This window comes from Musca domestica, unplaced genomic scaffold, assembly GCF_030504385.1.
Source record: "Musca domestica strain aabys unplaced genomic scaffold, Musca_domestica.polishedcontigs.V.1.1 84, whole genome shotgun sequence".
Taxonomy (NCBI): Eukaryota; Metazoa; Arthropoda; class Insecta; order Diptera; family Muscidae; genus Musca; species Musca domestica.
In genome coordinates this window covers 2,827,205-2,848,428 of record NW_026712417.1, presented here as the reverse complement: position 1 = coordinate 2,848,428, position 21,224 = coordinate 2,827,205, and the positions used below count along the sequence as shown (strand labels likewise).

The 21,224-nt window shown below is 35.4% G+C and overlaps 1 protein-coding gene across 13 annotated transcripts in view; it reads left to right on the top strand.

Moving 5' to 3' along the window:
• The window catches only part of LOC101890302 (protein phosphatase 1 regulatory subunit 12A), a 154,990-nt gene that overhangs the window by 92,092 nt on the left and 41,674 nt on the right, over nt 1–21,224 (top strand). For 11 of the 13 annotated variants that reach the window (XM_059131303.1, XM_059131301.1, XM_059131299.1 and 8 more), the window contains 5 exons: nt 650–2,068; nt 7,376–7,508; nt 7,580–7,945; nt 8,021–8,130; nt 10,823–10,885. In XM_059131303.1, coding sequence (XP_058987286.1) covers nt 650–2,068; nt 7,376–7,508; nt 7,580–7,945; nt 8,021–8,130; nt 10,823–10,885 — 2,091 coding nt within the window. The remainder of the gene's footprint in view (nt 1–649; nt 2,069–7,375; nt 7,509–7,579; nt 7,946–8,020; nt 8,131–10,822; nt 10,886–21,224) is intronic. The other 2 variants (XM_059131307.1, XM_059131308.1) reach the window with 2 other exon arrangements.

The window sequence follows — 21,224 nt, the reverse complement described above, 5'->3', positions numbered from 1 at the left end:
ATACAAATGTCTATGAAAAACCGCGGAGCGTAATATTATACTGAAATATATATGGCGTTTTTGCTATATAACATAGGTTCTCTCCATTTTAGCATAAACAATTTTATTTTAAAGTTTTTTTAGACCAAAATTTTTTATTCAGCGACACTACTTTACTAGCCATCTTTATGTCATTTTTGATTTTTTTATCACCTAAAACTATGCATATATGAAGAAACAAACCCGCCCGCCGCAACACACCGTAATATAGATGGCGTTTGCATATTATCCATCGCAAGTTTAACAATTATTTGTTAGGGCAACTAAAAGTGACATCTACATATAAAAAAATTAAGCTTCCAGGGTAGGCATTTTTAGTTGGCTCGACAAAACATTGTAAGGTAAATTTCAAATATATTCAGATGACCAAATTCAAAAAAAAAAGAGAACTGCCAATAAATCCCATAGGCAGAACTTCGAACCCCCATTTCAATGCTTCATTGTTACACGTTTTAGATGATTTTCTAGTTCCAACTTCTTTTCAAAAAGAGGACTAGAAAGTTATTTTTTTTTTTTAATTTCCACAACAATGATTTTTCTTTATGTTATCACAACTACAAAACCAACAACAAAATAAAACACCAATTAAATAAAACAACTAAATTAACAGAATGAATTGCAAGGGAATGTTGGAAAAACCAACGAAGCAACCACAACAACAATGACGACGGTAATGACAAATACGCCTGTCGTAACAGCAACAATTCCAGCAGCAACAACAACATCTACACACGATTCCAAGCCAAGTGTTGAGCCAACAAAGGATAACAAGCCTCAAACTGTTGACGATGATGAAGATGTGACAACAGCCTCGTTTACAATTAAAGCTCCCTCAGCTGGCAATCGTTCGAGGCCCTCATCGTTAATTGTGACCGCCAAGACTTCAACAACAGCAGCCAATGAGGTGGATCAATTGCTGGAGAATATTACGGCAAATGCAGCGGATGCAGAAGAGGAAGTAAGTGCCACCTTTGTAATGCCGCCAAGAAAAGATTCTCGTACCCCCACACCGACCTCAAGAAGTCAGGCGTCCATGGAAGCGGAGGAGGTTGAAACTACCATAGTGATAGCTTCACCACGCAGAAATGTGGTAGAGAAAGCCATAACCGATGATGAAAAGGATAAACAGAGAGAAGAACAGCAGGAGGCGGCTAGCGTTGGAGATGGACCCAATAAGATTGCGGAGGATACCACAAATGAAAGTGATAAGGAAGAAGAGGAAGCGGGAACGGCTGAAGAAGATGAGGAGGAGGATGAGGATGAAAAGGAGGAAGACGAAGTGGAAGAAACAGAAAGTAGTGATAACACGGAAAATACCACAGCCGATGACAGTGGCGGTAACAATGAAATCGAAGACGGCACTGCAGCGCATAAAAAGACTGAACCTCCTCCCTCATTGCAGGGTAATAAACCTGCCGTTAGCCCACAACCCATAAGGGTGCAATCTCCTCCCAGCAGTCAGAGAGCCCAGTCAAGTGAACGCATACGAGCTGCCTTCTTTAGTCCCCTACCCCTGACTAGTGTCCCCACGGCAGCAACCACCACCACGACCACGATTACCACACCCACATTGGAGAGCCCTGTACGCTTGCGGGACAAGCGTTCCATATTCGATATGGATAATGCCAACTCACAGACCCTGGCCGATAGATTACGGCTCGAGGCAAATCGTTATGGGTTTGATGAGAAACGTGGCTTTTATAGTGATACTGGCAGTTCGCTACCGCCACCACAAATGTCACATGAAAATAGCTCCGAACGTGACAGTAGCATGTCACCATTGTTTGGTAATTTGGGTCATAGTTCCAATGCAGGCGGCACAGCCCCAACCGGTAGTGGCTACAGCTACAATAGCCGTCGTAGTTTAGATTCTTCCTCCTCAGCTTCTCTGCCCAACTCCCCATTCCATACGAGGGATCGGGAAACTGGGGGTAGTGAAAATCATGCCCACAATGCGGGCTCAACAACTTCGGGTACAAATGCTGATCGTAGACCTTCGTGGCGTTTGAAATTTGATGCTGGTTCTAAGGTATGCATAAGGATAACACACACACACATAAAATAAATACCAACACTTACACAAAACCTTAAAAAGACACCCATCCCAATCCTCCCAAAAAACAAACCAAAATTAGTAAAAATCTTTGCCTTAACAAAACCAACGAAAAAAATGTTTAAATAAAAACGTTTTTTTTAATAATTTTATATCAATGTTAGTGTGTGCGTATGCGTATAAATGTTGTCTTCTTTTTAGTTTTAAAAGTAAAAATTTACATTTATTTTTAATTACACTATGCAACAAATTTTGTTCCCAGTGCTAGGTGAATGGTATCATCTGGTGTGGAATTGGGTAGCTTTAACAATTAAATGGTCTTCTATTTAAAACTTAATTTGGTCCCGGTGGTTTCTACTCTACTAGAGAAGAAGGCGATCTGGTCTTCTTCTCTTCTAGAGAAGAAGAAGTAGACCCGTTTGTCTAGAGAAGAAGAAGATGACCCGTTGGTCTTCTTCTCTTCTAAGGAAGAAGACCCGGTGGTCATCTTTTAGAGAAGAGGCGCCGAATTACACATTATTGATTATGGCGCCCAATTACACACCGGTAAAACTACCACTCATAATTCTTCGTTCGCCTACTTTTTTATTTTCAATTTGTTGCATAGTGTAATTGAATATTTCGATTTTGTAGGTTGTTTTCTTTTTGCTCTTAATTCGTTTTTTCCGGCAGGCCTTTGTAAAGCAGCCAAGCTTACCATTAGCCTCAATTGTGTTTTTTTTTTCTTAATCACCGACGCCCACGGCACTTACATTCTATTCGAAACAAATTCTTTACATTTACATGTCTATTTAATACCGTTTTATTTATAATTTTCTGTTTCCAATCTGTTTCCTCAACTATTACTAACCTGCCACCTGTTTCTTTTTCAACGTTTTATGTACTGTCTGTCTGCTATTGCTCCTTATAGCTGCTGCTTTCTTTGTTCTAATTTTTTATGTCTGTTGTAAACGCAGATCATTTGCCATTCAAATCTCACTATCTCATCTTAATGTTGCATTATTTCAATAGTTTAAGGAAATTTGAAAAAAGAAACTGATATATTTTAGTTTGTAGATTTTTTTATTATTTTAGTAGTAATTTATTAGAATTTATTTTGAACAATGGTAATCTCTTTGATTTTTAATTTCCTTTTTTAATTTGAAAAATATTAGTTCATTAGAGCTTTTGATATCTTATGGAGCTTTTATTCTTTTAAAGTCACTAAAATTGTTATTTTTGGCCTTTTGTTCTAAGCAACATTTTTTTTAATTGTTATATTGAAACAGATATTTTGCCAAAATATGTGCCAAGGAAGTGGTAGGGTATAATTGAATAATTGAGAAAGAGATAAGGAAAATGCTTTAAGTCCGGCATTGATTTTTATTAGAAAACAAATGTTAATTTTTTTGTGGACTCGGCTCCTTCCGAATTAACTACTATTCTCAATTTGTGTACCAGTTGGCCCCCTAAAATGATTTCGAAATGCATTTCAGTGTACGATACTGAACCATATACTCCATATTGTAGAAAGACTAATGACTTTCTATAGAAGACAAAAGACCCACGGTGGAAAATCGTCTTCTATAAAGACTTAATATTTTTTTCGATTGAATACCAAAATAATTTTTCATCGATATTTTTTAATTTAAAAAAAAAATTCTTTCAATAAAATACCCACCAAAATGTCCTTCGGCAGAAGTCAAAGTGGTATTTTAATTCATCTTCAATGTCGTACTTTGTTTCGACTGTAAATCAAATATTCTTCATCTTCCACTATAAAATTTATTCTTATACAGAAAAATAAAATGTTTTCTTCAAAGAAAGTTGAGAAAACAGTTTTTATTGATAAAATGCCAAAACGTTTTGGTTTTCGATAGAAAAAATCGAGGTGTTCTTCAAATAATTAGCAGAACACTTTCTTCTTTGATAGAGTAAGAAAATCCCAAATTGTTCCTCGTTCCCGCAAAAATTATTATTATTATTATTATATTTTTTTTTTTTTTTGATGGAACATCTTTCCTCTACAGCAGGGAACTGTAAAGTCGAAAAATATTAGAGACATCTTTTTTGACAGACTATCACAAGGGTTTATTTTCGTCTTTTCCAAATTTGTATCAGATATAAGATGAGGCAAGATGTAAGATCGTCTGATGAGGAGACACGAAAGAATTACAAAATGTTTCATTGTATATCGATTTTTCGAAGAATAGGGGCCTGAAAATGACCAAAAAATAGTTTGTATGCCATAGAAAAGCAAAAGTCTACGGCAGAAGACTGAAATGCTTCCTTCGACAGAAGATGAAAACAAATGATTTCTTTGAGAAAAAAAGAAAATTAAAACGATTTACAATTTGATTGAATAGCCGTTAGACGTTAAGCCTCATCTACATAGACAACCTCAAAGTCTTTCAATATGTGAGAGGTACGAGATAAGACAAGAAGCCATTTTCATTGAAAGAATTAAAAAGTTTTTCTTTGGATAACGATTTTTTTTGAAAATATGATCCCATGTCCAAAAAATGGTTTGTATGTCATAGAAAAGACTACAACAGAGAATTCTAATGTATCCTATCCAAAATAATGTTTTCCAGGCAAAAAAAAAATCGTAAAGATCCGTGAAGCCTATTTTAAGCTCATCTTACACTTCCCTAGAAGATCCGAGGTGTTCTTCTATAGCATATTAAAGGTTCTTCTTCTTGGATAAAATATCAAAATGCCTTCAGAAGGAGGAGGGTAATATTCTACATCAATTGAAAGGTATTATTTCGACGAAAAATGACTAGAAAACGTCAGAAAATCAGCGGGTTCTGAATGTCGTCTATGTAAACGGTTTGAATGTCGTCCCCTTTGACGAACAGATAGTCGTCTCTACGGACGATCTGAAAGTCATCTCTACAGACGATCTGAAAGTCATCAACAAAGACGACCTGAAAATCGCCTCTAAAGACGACCTGAAAATCGTCTCTATAGAGATCGGAAAGTCAACCTGAAAGTCGTCTCTGCAAATGATCTGAAAGTCGTTTCCACAGACGATGTGAAAATCGTCTCTAAAGAGGGCCTGAAAATCATCTCTATAGATGACCTTAGTCGTTTCTATAGACGATCGGAAAGTCAACCTGAAAGTCGCTTCTGTAGACGATCTGAAAGTTTTCCCTTTAAACGACCTGAAAGTCGCTTCTGGAGACGATGTGAGAGTCATCCCTACAGACGACCTAAAAGTCGTCTTCACAAGCGATCTGAAAATCGTCTCTAAAGACGGCCTGAAAATTGTCCCTAAAGACGACCTTAGTCGTTTCTATAGGCGATCGGAAAGTCAACCTGAAAGTCGTCTCTGCAAACGACCTGAAAGTCGTCTTCACAAGCGATCTGAAAATCGTTTCTAAAGACGGCCTGAAAATTGTCCCTAAAGACGACCTTAGTCGTTTCTATGGACGATCGGAAAGTCAACCTGAAAGTCGTTTCTATAGACGATCTGAAAGTCTTCCCTATTGACCACCTGAAAGTCGTCTCTATAGACGATCTGAAAGTCATTTCTAATGACGTCCTGAAAATCGTCTCTTAAGACGACCTTAGTTGTCTCTATAGACGATCGGAAAGTCAACCTGAAAGCCGTATCTATAGACGATCTTAAAGTCTACTCTTTAGAAGACCTGAAAGTCACCTCTATAGACGATGTGAAAGTCTTCCCTTTAGACGAGCTGAAAGTCGTCTCTACAGACGATCTGAATGTCGTCCCCTTAGACGACTTAATAGTCGTCTCTACAGACGATCTGAAAGTCATCTTTGTGGACGATCTGAAAGTCGTCTCTATGACGACGTAGAAGTCGTCTCTAAAGACGACCTGTTAGTCGTCTATAAATTCGACCTGATAGTGGTCTCTACAGACGATCTGAAAGTCGACTCTATAGACGATCTGAACCTGAAAGTCTTCTCTAGGGACGATCTGAAAGTCATCTCTAAACACGATCTGAAAATCGTATCTTAAGACGACCTTAGTTGTCTCTATAGACGATCGGAAAGTCAACTTGAAAGCCATATCTATAGACGATCTGAAAGTCTTCCCTTTAGACGACCTGAAAGTCGCCTCTATAGACGATGTGAAAGTCTTCCCTTTAGACGACCTCTACAGACGATCTGAAAGTCATCTTTGTGGACGATCTGAAAGTCGTCTCTATGACGACGTAGAAGACGTCTCTAAAGACGACCTGTTAGTCGTCTATAAATTCGACCTGATAGTGGTCTCTACAGACAATCTGAAAGTCGACTCTATAGACGATCTGAACCAGAAAGTCTTCTCTAGGGACGATCTGAAAGTCGTCTCGGTAGAAGATCTGAAAGTCCTCTTTATAGATGATCTGAAAGTCGTCTGTGTAGACGATCTAAAGTCATCCTTTCATTTCGTTTATAAAGACGACTTGATAGTCATCTCTATGGATGATCTGAAAATAGTCCCTATAGACGTACTGAAAATCGTCTCCATAGACGACATGAAAGTCGTTAAGTCTTTGTTATTAATGTCGGATTTAACTTGATTTTACAAGGACAAAGAGTTTTACCGAAGTTTTCTATTCTATAACTGTCTTTAGAAAATGTAACGTTTTTTGACAGACATTTTTTGAACTCCTTCTGTTTCGTCTAGTAAGGGTTATTATTAGCTTTTCCTAGGATTTAGTACCAAAATCATGGTAATTGTCCTAGCAGGCAACATATTTTATCTTACGCATAGCTTGGCAACATTACTTGTGTTTTTTATCATCGACTATTGATTTTATATGAATTTGATACCAGAAAAGAGTTTTTTTAATAAATATTATTTATTTAAAACCCCTTGAATATTTTTAAGACGGAAACATTAAAACAACCCTTCCGCAAAGAGCCGGAATTTTTGCGCCCTTATATTATAATTTACCTTTTAATTAGATTTGGAAAAAGGTTTTTCTACTTAACAAAAAAAAAAAAAAAAAAAAAAAAAAAAAACACATGGTTACGGTATTTTTAGTAAAAGGGAAAGCTTTGCAACTCATTAACTTACCACCGCTAAATGGGTTTTGCAATTATCCAAGTAGATTAGATTAATGCCAAAGAAACACAAATAATAACACATTCAAAACCAAGCAAATCAACAATTATTAACAATTAGGAAAATCAGCTTTAATAAATCAAATTTATAAAATATACTACCTGCAAACATGAATATATATCAATTACTATACAACAACAACATATGCAAAACTCTCACTCCAAACACTTTCTAACAAAGACATATTTTATACTTATTATCAAAACCCAAAACAAAAACAGTTTAAATTAGAGGATGCCAATGCCGGCAATACATATCCACCGACCAATAGCACCATCATACCAAGTGCTCCAGCGGTTATTGCTGCTGCCAATTCCATGTCACAGCGTAGAATCAATAATGTGAACAATGCAAGTAAGTAAAATGCGTTTGGCATTCATTTACAGAAATCAATTCTAAACAATCTTCTCCTCTCCTTCTTACAGTTTCTTCATCCAATACATCATTGAATTCAATTGGTAGACCCGTTTCGGCCCCACCGATTAGTAATTTAAGCAGCGGCATCAACACCACCTCATCAAACAACACCACCTCCTCAGCAACAACAACAGCAACCAGTTCCAGCAATAATCAAAAGAGCGATGACAAAACAACTGATAATAGTTCCACAACCACCAATACCACCAGCAGTAGTGGAATCGGTTCTTCATATTCAGCACGTCGTGCCAGTGCCAATACATCATCATCAGCATCGTCTACAACCGCCTTAAATTCTGAAACATCATCTGCAGCCTCAGCGGCTGGTACCACCTCCTCCACAGCTACCAGTCTCAGCAATAATGATGATAAAGGTATTCAAAATTTTGAGGATTCCCAATTAGGAAGAAATATAAACTTGCTTATGATTCTCTACCTCCCATTTCTAGATAACGATAAGGAAAATGATAATCGCAGTGCTTTGGCCACCCAAGCCGTCATACAACGAAGAAGAAAACCAAAACGTCGCTCAACTGGTGTTGTACATATTGATATGGATGTAAGTTGAAGGAAAAACAAATAATGTTGTTGTAAATTAGAATAGGAGTAGAGACTAGAGATACAAAATGAATTCCATATGTAAACATTTTTTTAATGAGATTATGTTTCATAAACTTTAGACTTAAAACAAATTTACAGAAAGAAGCTTATCAAAATTGTAAAATTCTATCAGTATAAGTTTAATGTTTTTGGTTATTTGAACACAATAGAGCTCGGTTTCAGAACCTGCAAGGATCTACTATTCGTGCAATTTTCTTATCGATATCATAAAGGGAAACTCGGTTATCATAGTAAATATTTTCACATTATTGCACTTCTGGCACAGATCAGAAATGTATCAGATTCTATCAGGCATTCCTAAACAAGAAATTATTTTTAAGTTTTTTTGGCTAGTTGGTTGGGAATATTAAACTAGGCGAATTAGCTACATTTGGATCGTTAACTTAAAATCACTTTGGAAATGTGCTCTACTGGCCCAATGCTATGATGATTATAAGATTTCTTGCAACCCAAATCATTTTACTTCGCAAACGATATCAGCGGTAGCAGCTCCACTCGGTGACCTATGGTCCATTGTGTTTATCCTAAAAAGAATATGCAGTGATGATATCAAGAAAAAGAAGGATATAGAATCGAAAGGAAAGAATGGATTGTAGAAATTATTATTTGCCTAGCCATTTAAGAAATAGTCTATGCCTTCTGTTTGATAACATGATATATCTGCATAGAAGGTGTTCAATCGTCTCTACCTCTTCTGTTATCCCATGATGAGGTCAGATATCCGAAGGGATCTCCAGATGTTTGGAATTTTGATGATTGTATCCACATTTTCAACGGGATTGTTTGAATTTGGTATAAGAAGTTCGTTGCAGACACCAACCTACCAAGCTGAAAGTGGTCTATACAAATTCACTCCATAGATAGGTACCTCCAAATAGCTCAATTGGTTGAAATACAGGATGAGATAATAAAACTGCAACAAAGTCAAACGCCATAATTTTTACATTTTTTTAAATTTATTGAATGAAAACAAATATGTCGGAAATAGAATCAAATTTTAGAATAAGTTTAGATTTATTCGAATTGGTCACCTTTGGCACGAATTATGGCCTTCAAACGGCCGATGAAACCGTCACACGCTGCCCGAATGTTGCTCTGCGGCATTTTGGTCCATTCCCGGCGAAGGAATGAATGAAAGGTCCAAGTTTAGAGGCCAAAATGTTTGCGTGCCCGAGGCTTTAATACACCCTCCAGAATATTTTCGTGATAATATTCGGCATTTATTCTGAACGTAGAGCGAGCATCGGCTGTTATGGCGTCCAACACCATCACCATGGCCGGCGCTTAAGTTCTGGTGGCCAACCGAAGGTGCACATTTCAGCTGACCTCTTTGGCAAGTAAACACGATCATTTTGTTTGTTTACAAACTGCTGGACAACGAATGTTTTCTCATCGAAGAAAACCAAATTCGGCAGTTCACCACTTTCGGCTAAGCGAAGGAATTCTTTAGCTCATTTGAGTCTATTTTCTTTCTGTTCTTCCGTTCACTTCCTTACTTGGCGTCGGGCTACGCTACCAGTATCATGGTAACGAGCGATGAGACGAGACAAAAGATTTATTCACAATTAAATGCAGGAGTGCTCTAACGATAGCCCCCTTGTGGTTTTCCAGTCAAATATAAAGAAATCACACTATCCCGCTTGAATTCCATTATGAATAAATTTTTTTCGGGAAAATTCCCACCAAAATGCTTTTGTACGCTTGTAAACAATATAATGAGCTGTCACTGGAATAATTTTAACAGCTGTCGGACTAGTGGTGTAGAAATGACAGCAGTCTGAAATTGGTTGCTGTTTTTTCATCACACCCTGTAGGTCCATGCTTTTCTATAGCTGTACCTATCGAAATTCAGTGGGTTGAATGCCGTAAGGGCGTTGGTCCTACATAGATGCCTGGCTTTACGAATTTTGATGTCGAACCCCTCTCCAAGTTCGGCCTCCTCAGTAGTATTAGGGCGTGACTGTAGTTAGAGTTGCCTTTGAGGCTCCACATGCTGGCTTGCTATTAGCTGCATCCTTGAATAACCCCTTAAACGAAAAGTGGTCCACAGGTGGGCATGTGTTCTTTTTGATTCCGGTAGCTGGAATAGTTGTAGATGTTTCTTGTGTATCCTGCAGGCTACTTCCTAACCCATTTTGATATGGATCTTCTCTCTAAAACTGTATTTTAAGAATGTAGGAGATTAGTTTAACGACTTCTAGAGATTAAAAATGTCTTCTAAATTAAAATATAATCTTGTTCATTGAATCTAAAGAATTTACCAACCAATCGTAATTATCACTCGCCACCATTCCAAGTTCTTCCACTCAAAATACTTCCACTGAGACGGAATAAGCATGACGAAACACTAATCAGCTGTTTCTTATTTGCTAATCAATTTTATGCATGACAATTTTATTTCTCAAGAAAATAACCAAAATAATCTTTCCCAAAAACGAAAGATAGATCACCAGCAGCAAAGCAGCAGCAGTAGCAGCAACAGATCAAATCATACATTCCAACAAGATACAAGACATTACATTGTTTTCAAACCAAAATCAATCTCTGTATAACACTTGCAAATAATTCATCTTTTCTGCCTTTTTTCAATTGATTTATTTGTATTAAAATGCGTCTTTTGCATTTTTCAGGAACTAGATCCAGAGAAGCAAGATTCTGCCAACGACAATGAGGAAAAAGATAAAGAAAAGGAGGTAAGTGTGAATTTTTGTGTTTCGTAGTTGGATGGCGGCAGGCTGACCACCCCTGCCATCATCCATAATCATCTATCTTTTAGCAAAAAAAAAAAAGTTTTAATATTTTTCTTTACAACAAATGCAAATTTCTTTCATCGTTCAACAATTATTATTTCTTTTGAGAAAATGACGAAAATCGTCATCATCCATGTGTGTGTGTGTGGGGGTTCATTCGTTAATCGCCTTCTGTTAATTTCTGGCGAAAAATGTGGAAATTAAATTAACCCCCGTCGCCACAAATCACATGATAATGGCGTTGTGTTAATTTTGCTTTATAAAATTATAATTGGGGAACGATTCACTTTTAATTAAAATAATTACAAAGACAATTTTGAAAAAAAGGCGACGGAATTTTTTCTCTCGCTTTATATGTGGTTAAACATGGATGTACTACTTTTCTCTGCTTTTATTTTAATTAAAATAATTTTATTGGAATTTAGATAATTAAGATGGTCATTTTCAAGGAACTTTTGAATTTAGAATGAAGGTATTTTCTATAAATTTCATAGAGGGGCTTGAGAAATATTTAAGAAAAAATAAATAGAAAAAATATTATTGTCTTTCTGGACGACAATGAAAAACAATATATTAACAATATAAGATGTATTTAGAAATCTTCAACTATTTTTTCAGAACATCCAAAGCTATAATCGTGGACTACAAATGTTTTTTTTTTTATTAATACTTTTTATACCCTCCGCCATTCTATGGAGGGTATATTAACGTTGTCATTCCGTTTGTAACTCCTCGAAATATTTATAATTAACCCTACAAAGTATATATATTCTGGATCAGCGTAAAATTATAAGACGATCTAGCGACGTCCGTCTGTCTGTTGTAATCACGCTATCTTTCCAACGAATTGAGATAGAAGGCTAAAAATTTGCATATATGCATAGTTTACCAGTAGGCAGTTTAAGTTCGTAAATGTGCCATGTCGGTCCACGTTTTCGTATAGCCCCCATAAAATGGTACCTCGCCATGATTTTAGCGACAGTAATTATCGCAATTATTTCAAATTTCATATTTGAAGTTCGTAATGCGACCCTACAGCCTATGACAAAAATGTTTGTATGCAGGTCCACATCTTCGTATATCCCCCATATGACGGTACCTCCCAATACTCGGTATTTCTATGATTTGTGCGACATTGTTTACCGGAATTGTAACAAATTTCGTATTTAAAGTTCGTAATGGGTACTACAGCCTATGACAAAAATTCGTATGTAGGTCCACGGTTCGGTATTTTGATGATTTTAGCGACATTATTAACCGGAACTGTTTCAAATTTGGTATTTGAAGTTCGTAATGGCTACTACAGCCTATGACAAAATTTCTTAAGCAGGTCCACGTCTTCTAGTTTTTTTTTTTTTTTAATTTTCAAGTTCCTTCCAAATGTTGGAGGGTATTAAAAGTTCGGCCTGGCCAAACTTAGCTGCTTTTTTACTTGTTAATACATATTATCGGATCAGTAAGAGCCCGAAAAGGCCTTTAAAGAAATATTCTTTAAAATCTACGTTATAATGTATCCACGTTCATAACCTGGTTAGTCTTTCGAAAAATGTCCTTTATTCTTTAAAAAATCAATGTTCATAGAATCATTAGTCCTTCAAAACTTTCTTTTTAATCCACGTCTAGCCTTGGCAATCTTTCGAAAAATATTAATTTGATTGATATTTAAGTTTGTCCTTCGAAAAATTTTCTTTAAAAGTGATGTTTATAGCCTTATTCGAAATTATAGTCTTAATAGTGCTACAAGAATATTCTTTAAAAATCTACCATTCTACCCTCGAAATTATTTTAAGAATCACATTTTCTAACCTCGATCCTCAACTTTTTTAAATTAAATTTCAAGACTCTGTAGTCCTTCGATATTCCTTAAAAATCCACTTTTCGAGCCTTAATAGTCGAAAAAAAAAATCCTTAAAAATAACCCTTGGATCTGTGAATCGCGGTTCATCGACTGGCCGTTGCAGTATCAGATATCTGATTTTTAGATGGGATAACGGTAGTCTCGACTACTGTAGCCTACGTGAGGACGAAGAAGTGGTATAGACGATTGAACATCTACTACGCAGATGTCCATCGCTGTGAAGCAAAAGACATAGGCTGTTCGGTAGGTGGGAGTTAGAAATTCGAACGTTCTTCTATGACGTAGATCCCATTACCATCGACAGGTTGGTTAAAAACATATTATGGCTAGGCAAACCTTCCCAATTAATATATTTCCTATCATAACTTCTTAGGATGAACACAATGGACCATCATCCTATAACCTAACCTTATAATAAGGGTTTTTTTAAGAACACCAACACTGGGATCGTAGGATATTCTTTAAATTACCACCAAGGCTATATGGATTTTAAAAATATTTTTTAGGATAATCCTTGCGGTATAAAATCATCTATAGAGGTTTCCGTTTTTGGAGTGGCCCCATTCAAAGGTCTCACCCATTTTATGTTTTTTTTTTTTTTTGAAAGTTTAATAGCATTATATAAACGGTCTTACTGGTACCTGTAGTTTAAAGTGAAACACGTTTGAATGCAGATACTTTTATATAAAAGTGTTTTCTTTACCCAAAAGTGGAGGGTATTGAAATTTCAGCCCGATCGAACTTAATGATTTTTTACTTGTTAAGAATGTATTTTTTCGAAGAGCACAAAGGCCATAATTGGGAATATTTAAAAATTAATTTTTAAGAGCCAATAATCGGATACAGTCGCGGCTGTGAAAGAATTAGTATTTTTCTAGAGCCTCTTAAGCAATAATTGTGGGTGTTTAAAATCATTTTTGAGGACCCTCAAGGAACCATCAAGGCCATAGACGGATGGATTTCTGGCTTTGATAATCGATTTTTATACATTTTGAAGGACATTTAAATCTGCAATCGAGGTGAATTTTGCAATAATTGTGAATTTTTTTTATTTTTTTTTTTTACTGGTCCACGAAAAAGCTACTTTCTTACTTATGTTTTTAAGAAATGCCAAGGATATACTCGAGCATTTTTAATTTTTTTCTTCAAAAACCGCTGAATCCATATTCGTGGTGATCATTGCGATTTTCACGCCACCACTTTCCATTTAATGACGCCACATTTTTATCAAACCAAAACTGACATCCACAATAGCTTTATTAAAATACAATTAGAAAACATCCATCAAATCGCAGTGGACATTTGGCTGCAACTTTGAGATTTCACTGTGTGTCCATCCATCTTTCAACCAATAAATAAATGCCATTGAAATTGGACATCTGTTGGCTACAAACAAAAAATATGAAAAAATATATATATGAGTCAAATTTTGCAGGTTCTGCGAACAGATAATTATTTAGGACACGGCAAGAATTCAGGTCAATGCAACCCAACTTTCACACAATTCATAATTATATTGGGAAAAAACAATTTTTTAATTTTTGACATGCGTTCCTTTTCGGCCACAGGTAGGTAAAAAGTGACAGCAACAAATCATAATCATCACTAACACAACCCACTTGGCATATGGGTGTGAACGTTGGACGACATCAACAGCCTTAAATGTTTTCAATTTAGACAGACGTTTCCTATTCAATTTTCTTTGTGCAGGAAAGCCCCCGGCCCCAAAAACTGAAAAGCAAACGTAAGAATAGACATTGATGTCATCAAAAACACCTTAAAAATTGAATTGAAATAATTACAAATATGCGACACTTTGTTGATGATGGTGTTGTATTTGTTGTTGCGGTTCTGTTTGCTTTTGCACAAGTGAAAGTTTGAACTAATTCTAATTTCGTTGGCGTAATGTGGCCAATTGTATACGAATGACAATTTGTTGGCATTTTTTGTTGAAATTATTTAGAACGTGCCTGCAAAGACAGGTTTCCTCATTATTTTAGGCATCAAGAGATACAGTAGATACAGTAGCTGTTAAAAAAGTATATACATAGAACCAATATATGATCTTCTCACTATTGAAAACCTGGGACTTAATTCTCTCATTCGAGAAAAATTCGATCAAAATTAATTTTAATATGATTTGATTTAAATTTTCATTTCAATTTTCATTAATATCAATCTACAAAGCATACAAAAATTCATTTCGATCGAAAAATTTCGATATCAAATGCAAGAGTTTGGAAAGCATATCCATAGAATATGCACAGGGTGAAATAAAAAATTGCAACAAAGTAAAACGCCATAATTTTTAGATTTTTTTTAAATTTTATTGAATGAAAGCAAAAAATGTCGGAAATAGCATAAATTTTTAGAATATGTTTAGATTTGTCCCAATTGGTCACATTTGACACGAATTATGGCCTTCAAACGGCCAATGAAACCGTCACACACTGCCCGAATGTTGCTCTGCGGTATTTTGGCCCATTCCCGGCGAAACGTTTGCTTGAGGTGATTAACACTTTGATATTTTTTAATACCAACCTTACTTTCCAAAATACTCCAGACACAATAGTCCAACGGATTGGTATCTGGAGATTTTGGTGGCCGTTGTGCGCTGGAAATGAAGCGAGGAACCTAATTTTGTAACCATTTTTGGGTGGCGCGTGCTCAGTGCGATGGTGCTGAGTCCTGTTGGAATATCTAAGGTTTGCGGTCAAAGGGTTTGCGTGCCCAAGGCTTTAATACACCCTCCAGAATATTTTCGCGATAATCGGCATTTATTCTGATGCCACAGTCGATTAATACTAGTGTAGAGCGACCATTGGCTGTTATGGCGGCCCACACCATCACCATGGCCGGTGCTTGGGTTCTAGTGGCCAACCGAAGGTGGGCATTTTTCGCTGACCTCTTTGGCAAGTACACATGATCATTTTGTTTGTTTACAAACTGCTGGACAACGAATGTTTTCTCATCGGACAAAAGCAAATTCGAAATAACAAGTGAAACAACTCTTTAGCTCTTTTGAGTCTATTTTCTTTCTGTTGCGGTGTAAGTTCTTGCAGTTTTTGAAATTTCAATAGCTTTACCGCGAGCTCATTTTTCAATATTTGCCAAATGGAATATTGCGATATGTCCAGCTCACGATTCATTTTTCGGTCACAGCGATGCGGGTTTCGATCAAGTCGCTTCTTAAATTTTGAAACCATTTCTGCTGTTTTTGTTTTCTTCCGCCCACTTCCTTGACCTGACGGGCTACATTACCAGAATTACGGTAACGAGCGATGGTACGGGACACAAAAGATTTGTTCACATTTAAATGCTGGAGTGCCCTAACGATAGTCACTTGTGGTTTTCCGGCGAAATATAAAGGAATCACACTATCACACTTGAATTCCATCACGAACAACTTTTTTTCTGGAAATTTCTCACCAAATTGCTTTCGTACGCTTGTACATAATATAATGAGCTGTCACTGGAATAATTTTAATAGCTGTCGGACGAGTGGCTTACCTAGAAGACAGTTATAGGATATTTTAGTCATAGAAGACATCTGGTTGATCTCTTCCTCATGCACGACCCTGCAAATGATCTCAAAGCCTTAACATATCTAAAATCCTTAACCTGCGAATGATCTTCTGTCCGTAAAAGATCTGCATTTCATAATTTATTCCTTGTGTAATTCAGAATCAACACTGCTGGTCAACATTTGTCAACGATTTTTCAGCTTTTCTTGAAATAGAAACACGTTGCCAACAAACAATTAGCAATTAATTTCAAAAATTATTAAAAAAAAAAAATAGAAAAAAAGAACTCGTTAAATTTAACAAATCGTCCATTAATACTCTTTCGGGGCCAAACAATAAAACATTTAACATTGAATAATTATTGAGGATTAAGTACAGTGTCAATGCTAATTCTATTTTTTTGTGAAAATGAAAAGTAGAGAAAATGTATGTAGTCAATAGACAGATATAGATTTGATGAATAGGTGTGTATGTTAATTATGAAAAAAAAAACAAGTAGAAGACATACTGTTCGAAGATTTTAAAAAATACGTTAAAATTTTTTTCAGTATTTCTTATTTCTAAAACGAAATAGATTGTAGTGAAAGTGCTTTCAAAATGTCTTTAATAAATCCACGATCATAGCCTTAAAGTTCACGCAAAAATCTTTTAAAAAATTGTCGATTATATCGTTGATAGACCTTGGAAAAATCTATCATTATAGCTAAGATATTCCTTAAAAAATATATGAAAAAACATTATTATTATTTTTTTTCTTTTTAAACACGGAATACTTTAAAAATATTTTTAAAAATTTTATGATTTTTTAATTTTTTTTAATCCACGATTGCCACCTGGATAAAAAGGAAACAGATTCAAATAATAAACGATAGTCTTTAAAAATATTATTGAAATTGAAAAAAATCTGCAATCTACATTCTTATTGTTCTTTGAAAGTACGCAAATATCCCCTCGGTGAAAGAAGTCCTAAAAATATTTTTTAAGAAACTTATTATTACATATTTTTAAAAAATTAAAGTTTCAAGCAAAAATAATAAATAAAAAAATATTTTTAAAATTCACGATTATAAAAATATTTTATAAAAATGTCACAATGTCTAGATCCAAAAGTCCACCTTAAAATTGTAGATTCGTTGGACATTTTTGTGAACTCAAAAGGCACATTTTGTTCAGTTTGACAACATTTTTTAATCAAAAATTCATATGTTTTTTCAATATGTCTAAATGTAAACCCTACAAATGACCTCACTATTAAATTTCAGGGTTTCAGCTCTGTAATTTCCCCCATTACCAAATTCAGTGCGCTTATTCAAAATGATCTAAATCTCTTCATACTAGAGACGAACAGTTATCCAAAAGTAGTATGGTATAGTATTGTCGATCAATTATAGTACACATTTACAAAACCACCTCCATAACCACAGATACCAACAGTGACTTCTTTATCAAATTCTAGAATTTCAGCTCTATTCCTTCAATCCATACGAAACTTATGACCACGTAGTACTCCTTGTGCAATTATAGCAATCATTTACAAAACCACCTCCATAACCACACTCCACTTTTTGAACATTTGTAGTACAAATTTATAATGCCACCTCCATACCTTAACCACAGACAGCAACAATGACATCCATATCAAATTTCAGGATTTCAGCTCTATTCCTTCACCCAATACCAAATTTAGTACTACTTATTAATTTTCGTACAATTATAACGCACATTTCCACCTCCATATCTTAATTCCATATACCAAAAGGGACCTCAATAACAAATTTGGGCATTCCAGCCTTTTCGTACAAAACTGGTACACATTTTCAAACCACCGCCAAGTCTCAAACACAGATACCATACTTTTCATGCTCTTGTAGTACACATTTGCAAAACCATCTCTTAATCACAAGCCAACAGGGGCCCAATGCAAAATTTAAAAATTCCAGCTTCATCCGTTCACCTTAAATCAAAGAGTTCCAAATCAGTTCGAAGAAATTACCAAAACGACCTTCATATATCAAACTTAATTTCCAACATTAATTCTGATACCAAACTTCAAGTTTTTAGCTCTATGCGTTCACATAATATCAAATGATACTATTTTAGAAGTTTAGTACCACCTTAGAAGTTCTTGTAACCTTAAAGAAAGAAGTTCCAAAAATCCTTTGGAACATCTATCCAGCACTGCATAAGTGTCCAATACAAAATATTAAATTTCTAGTAAATGTTAGTTCTTTTCGTGCCTTTCATTAAGATTTTCCAAAAACTCAGACGGTGTGTCATAAGCCTAAGTATGCTTTAGATGTATTTTTATGTCTTCGTTTAAAAGGCTCTAATAATGGATTTTTAAGAATAATTATGAAAAGTTCCAAACTCGTAATTTGCGATTTTTAAGGATAATCTTTTGAGGAAATGTAAAGCCTTTTAAGGGTGATTTTTGAGAAACGGAAAATAAATTTTTTGAAGAACTACCTACAACTTTTAGATTTTTTCTAAGGAAAAAATCAAACATTAAATTATTTTTTAGAAAAAAACTTGAAGGGATTAATAAATGCATGGGCCCTGCGTGTTGGTTAAGTAGGTCACCCTAATACACAAGTGTATTAAAAACGATTTCATCTACCACCTCCTTGTGTAGACATGTCGTCTGTGATGAATATTCTACAAAAACCTCTTTGTATTAGTCATTTATTTATTTGATTTGATTTTGTTTTGAAAACATCCATTCTAACAAACGAAAAGATGTGTGTTATTCTAAGATTATATTAATTTAATTATAATATTTATTTTAGTTATGCTATTGTCTGGCTGATTAGTAATCTTATAATGTTGGGTAGAATTTTACTTTTTTCGATTTAATATTCTTTGTCTATCCTGCTGCAACCAAGATTGACATTGACAAGTGCAGCCGTCACAGGCATTGTGTGTGGTGGTGAAAATAAGATAAATTATGCATTTTACATGTAATTCTGTTTTTTTTTTCATTTTTGATTTACATTTTGTGTAATTCTTGCAAACATCTGTTGTGAATTTATTTCGCAGACTTAAATAGTTGTTTTGCTCTTTGAAAGATCAATTAAAAAATTAAGAAAGGGTAATAAAAAAATTAGACATCTTTAGAATAAAATAAAAAAAAACAATAAAAAATGAGGATTATTGTAGGTTGAATGGATAACAGAAATTGGAAATTTTAAAATTTAAAAAAAATATTGAGGTGAAGACAGGGACACTGGTGGCGAATTCAGGTCCAAGTCTTCTCCAACTGGCAAAGGGTTTTACGCGTGGATTTGTTCAAAAACGAAGAAAAAACTAAAAAAAAGTTTCAGAAATTTTACATCTCGAAGTTGCGCTCTAACATTTTTATGCCCTTTATACCCATATGGCTAGAGAGGGTGTATATCATTTGATTCTGCCAAAAAGTGGCTTAACGGTTTATCTTTCTCTTTGGACCAAATCCGTTACAGGACATTTGGGAGTTGATCAAAAAAAAAGTTATTTGAGTCGAGACAAGGACACTGGTGGCGAATTCAGGTCCAAGTCTTCTCCAATTGGCAAAGGTTTTTCCGCGTGAAATTGTTCAAAAACTAAAAAAAAATGTTTCAGAAATTTTACGTCTCTATGTTGTACTCTAACATTTTTATACCCTTTATACCTATATGGCTAGAGAGGGTGTATACCAATTGATACGGCCAAAACGTGCCTTACAGAAATAACGGTTTTAGACCCTATGTATCTTTGGACCAAATCCGTTAGAGGACATTTGGAGTCGATCTAGCGATGTCCGTCTGTCTGTCTTCGCGATAACTCTCGAATAGGGTATCCGATTTGGTCCAAACTTGGCACATCGAAATATTATTATCAAACTTAGCTCGAGTTCGAAGATGGACAGTATCGGTCCACTCCAAAAAAGGTCGATATTTTCAAAATTTTGTTCGAACTTTGCAAATCCCACTATTTGCAACAGTGCCATGCTAGGTGCGAAATGGACATATCAGTCCACTCCATCACGTACCTCCCCCAGCAAGGGTCAACATTTTGGATGATTATAACTCTCACAAAATGTAATATAAGCGTTCGATTGTCTTCAAATTAGACACATTACAATATCTTTATTAACCAAAAGCCTGGTGTGTAGATGGGATATATCGGTCCACTCCTTCTGGTGCCTCCCCCACAAAGGATCGACATTTTTAATTTTCCATGAAGCTCATAAAACGCGAAATTGACATCCGATTCCATTTAGACTTGGTACATCTCAATATTCGAAGATGGACAGTATCGGTCCACTCCAAAAAAGGTCGATATTTTCAAAATTTTGTTCGAACTTTGCAAATCCCACTATTTGCAACAGTGCCATGCTAGGTGCGAAATGGACATATCAGTCCACTCCATCACGTACCTCCCCCAGCAAGGGTCAACATTTTGGATGATTATAACTCTCACAAAATGTAATATAAGCGTTCGATTGTCTTCAAATTAGACACATTACAATATCTTTATTAACCAAAAGCCTGGTGTGTAGATGGGATATATCGGTCCACTCCTTCTGGTGCCTCCCCCACAAAGGATCGACATTTTTAATTTTCCATGAAGCTCATAAAACGCGAAATTGACATCCGATTCCATTTAGACTTGGTACATCTCAATATTCTATGAACACAAGATCTGTTATAAAGATGGTAAAGATCGGGCCATTTCTTCTGGTACCTCATCCACAAAGAGTCAAAGCTTTAAATAACCAAAAGCTTCAAAGAAATCGAAATAAGCGTACAGTTCTCTTCATTTTTCATACAGTCCATTATTTCTACTGACACAAGATCTGTTGTGAGGATGGGATATATCGGTCCATTCCTTCTGGTACCTCCCCCACAAGGGGTCAACATTTGGAATAACCATGAAACTCATA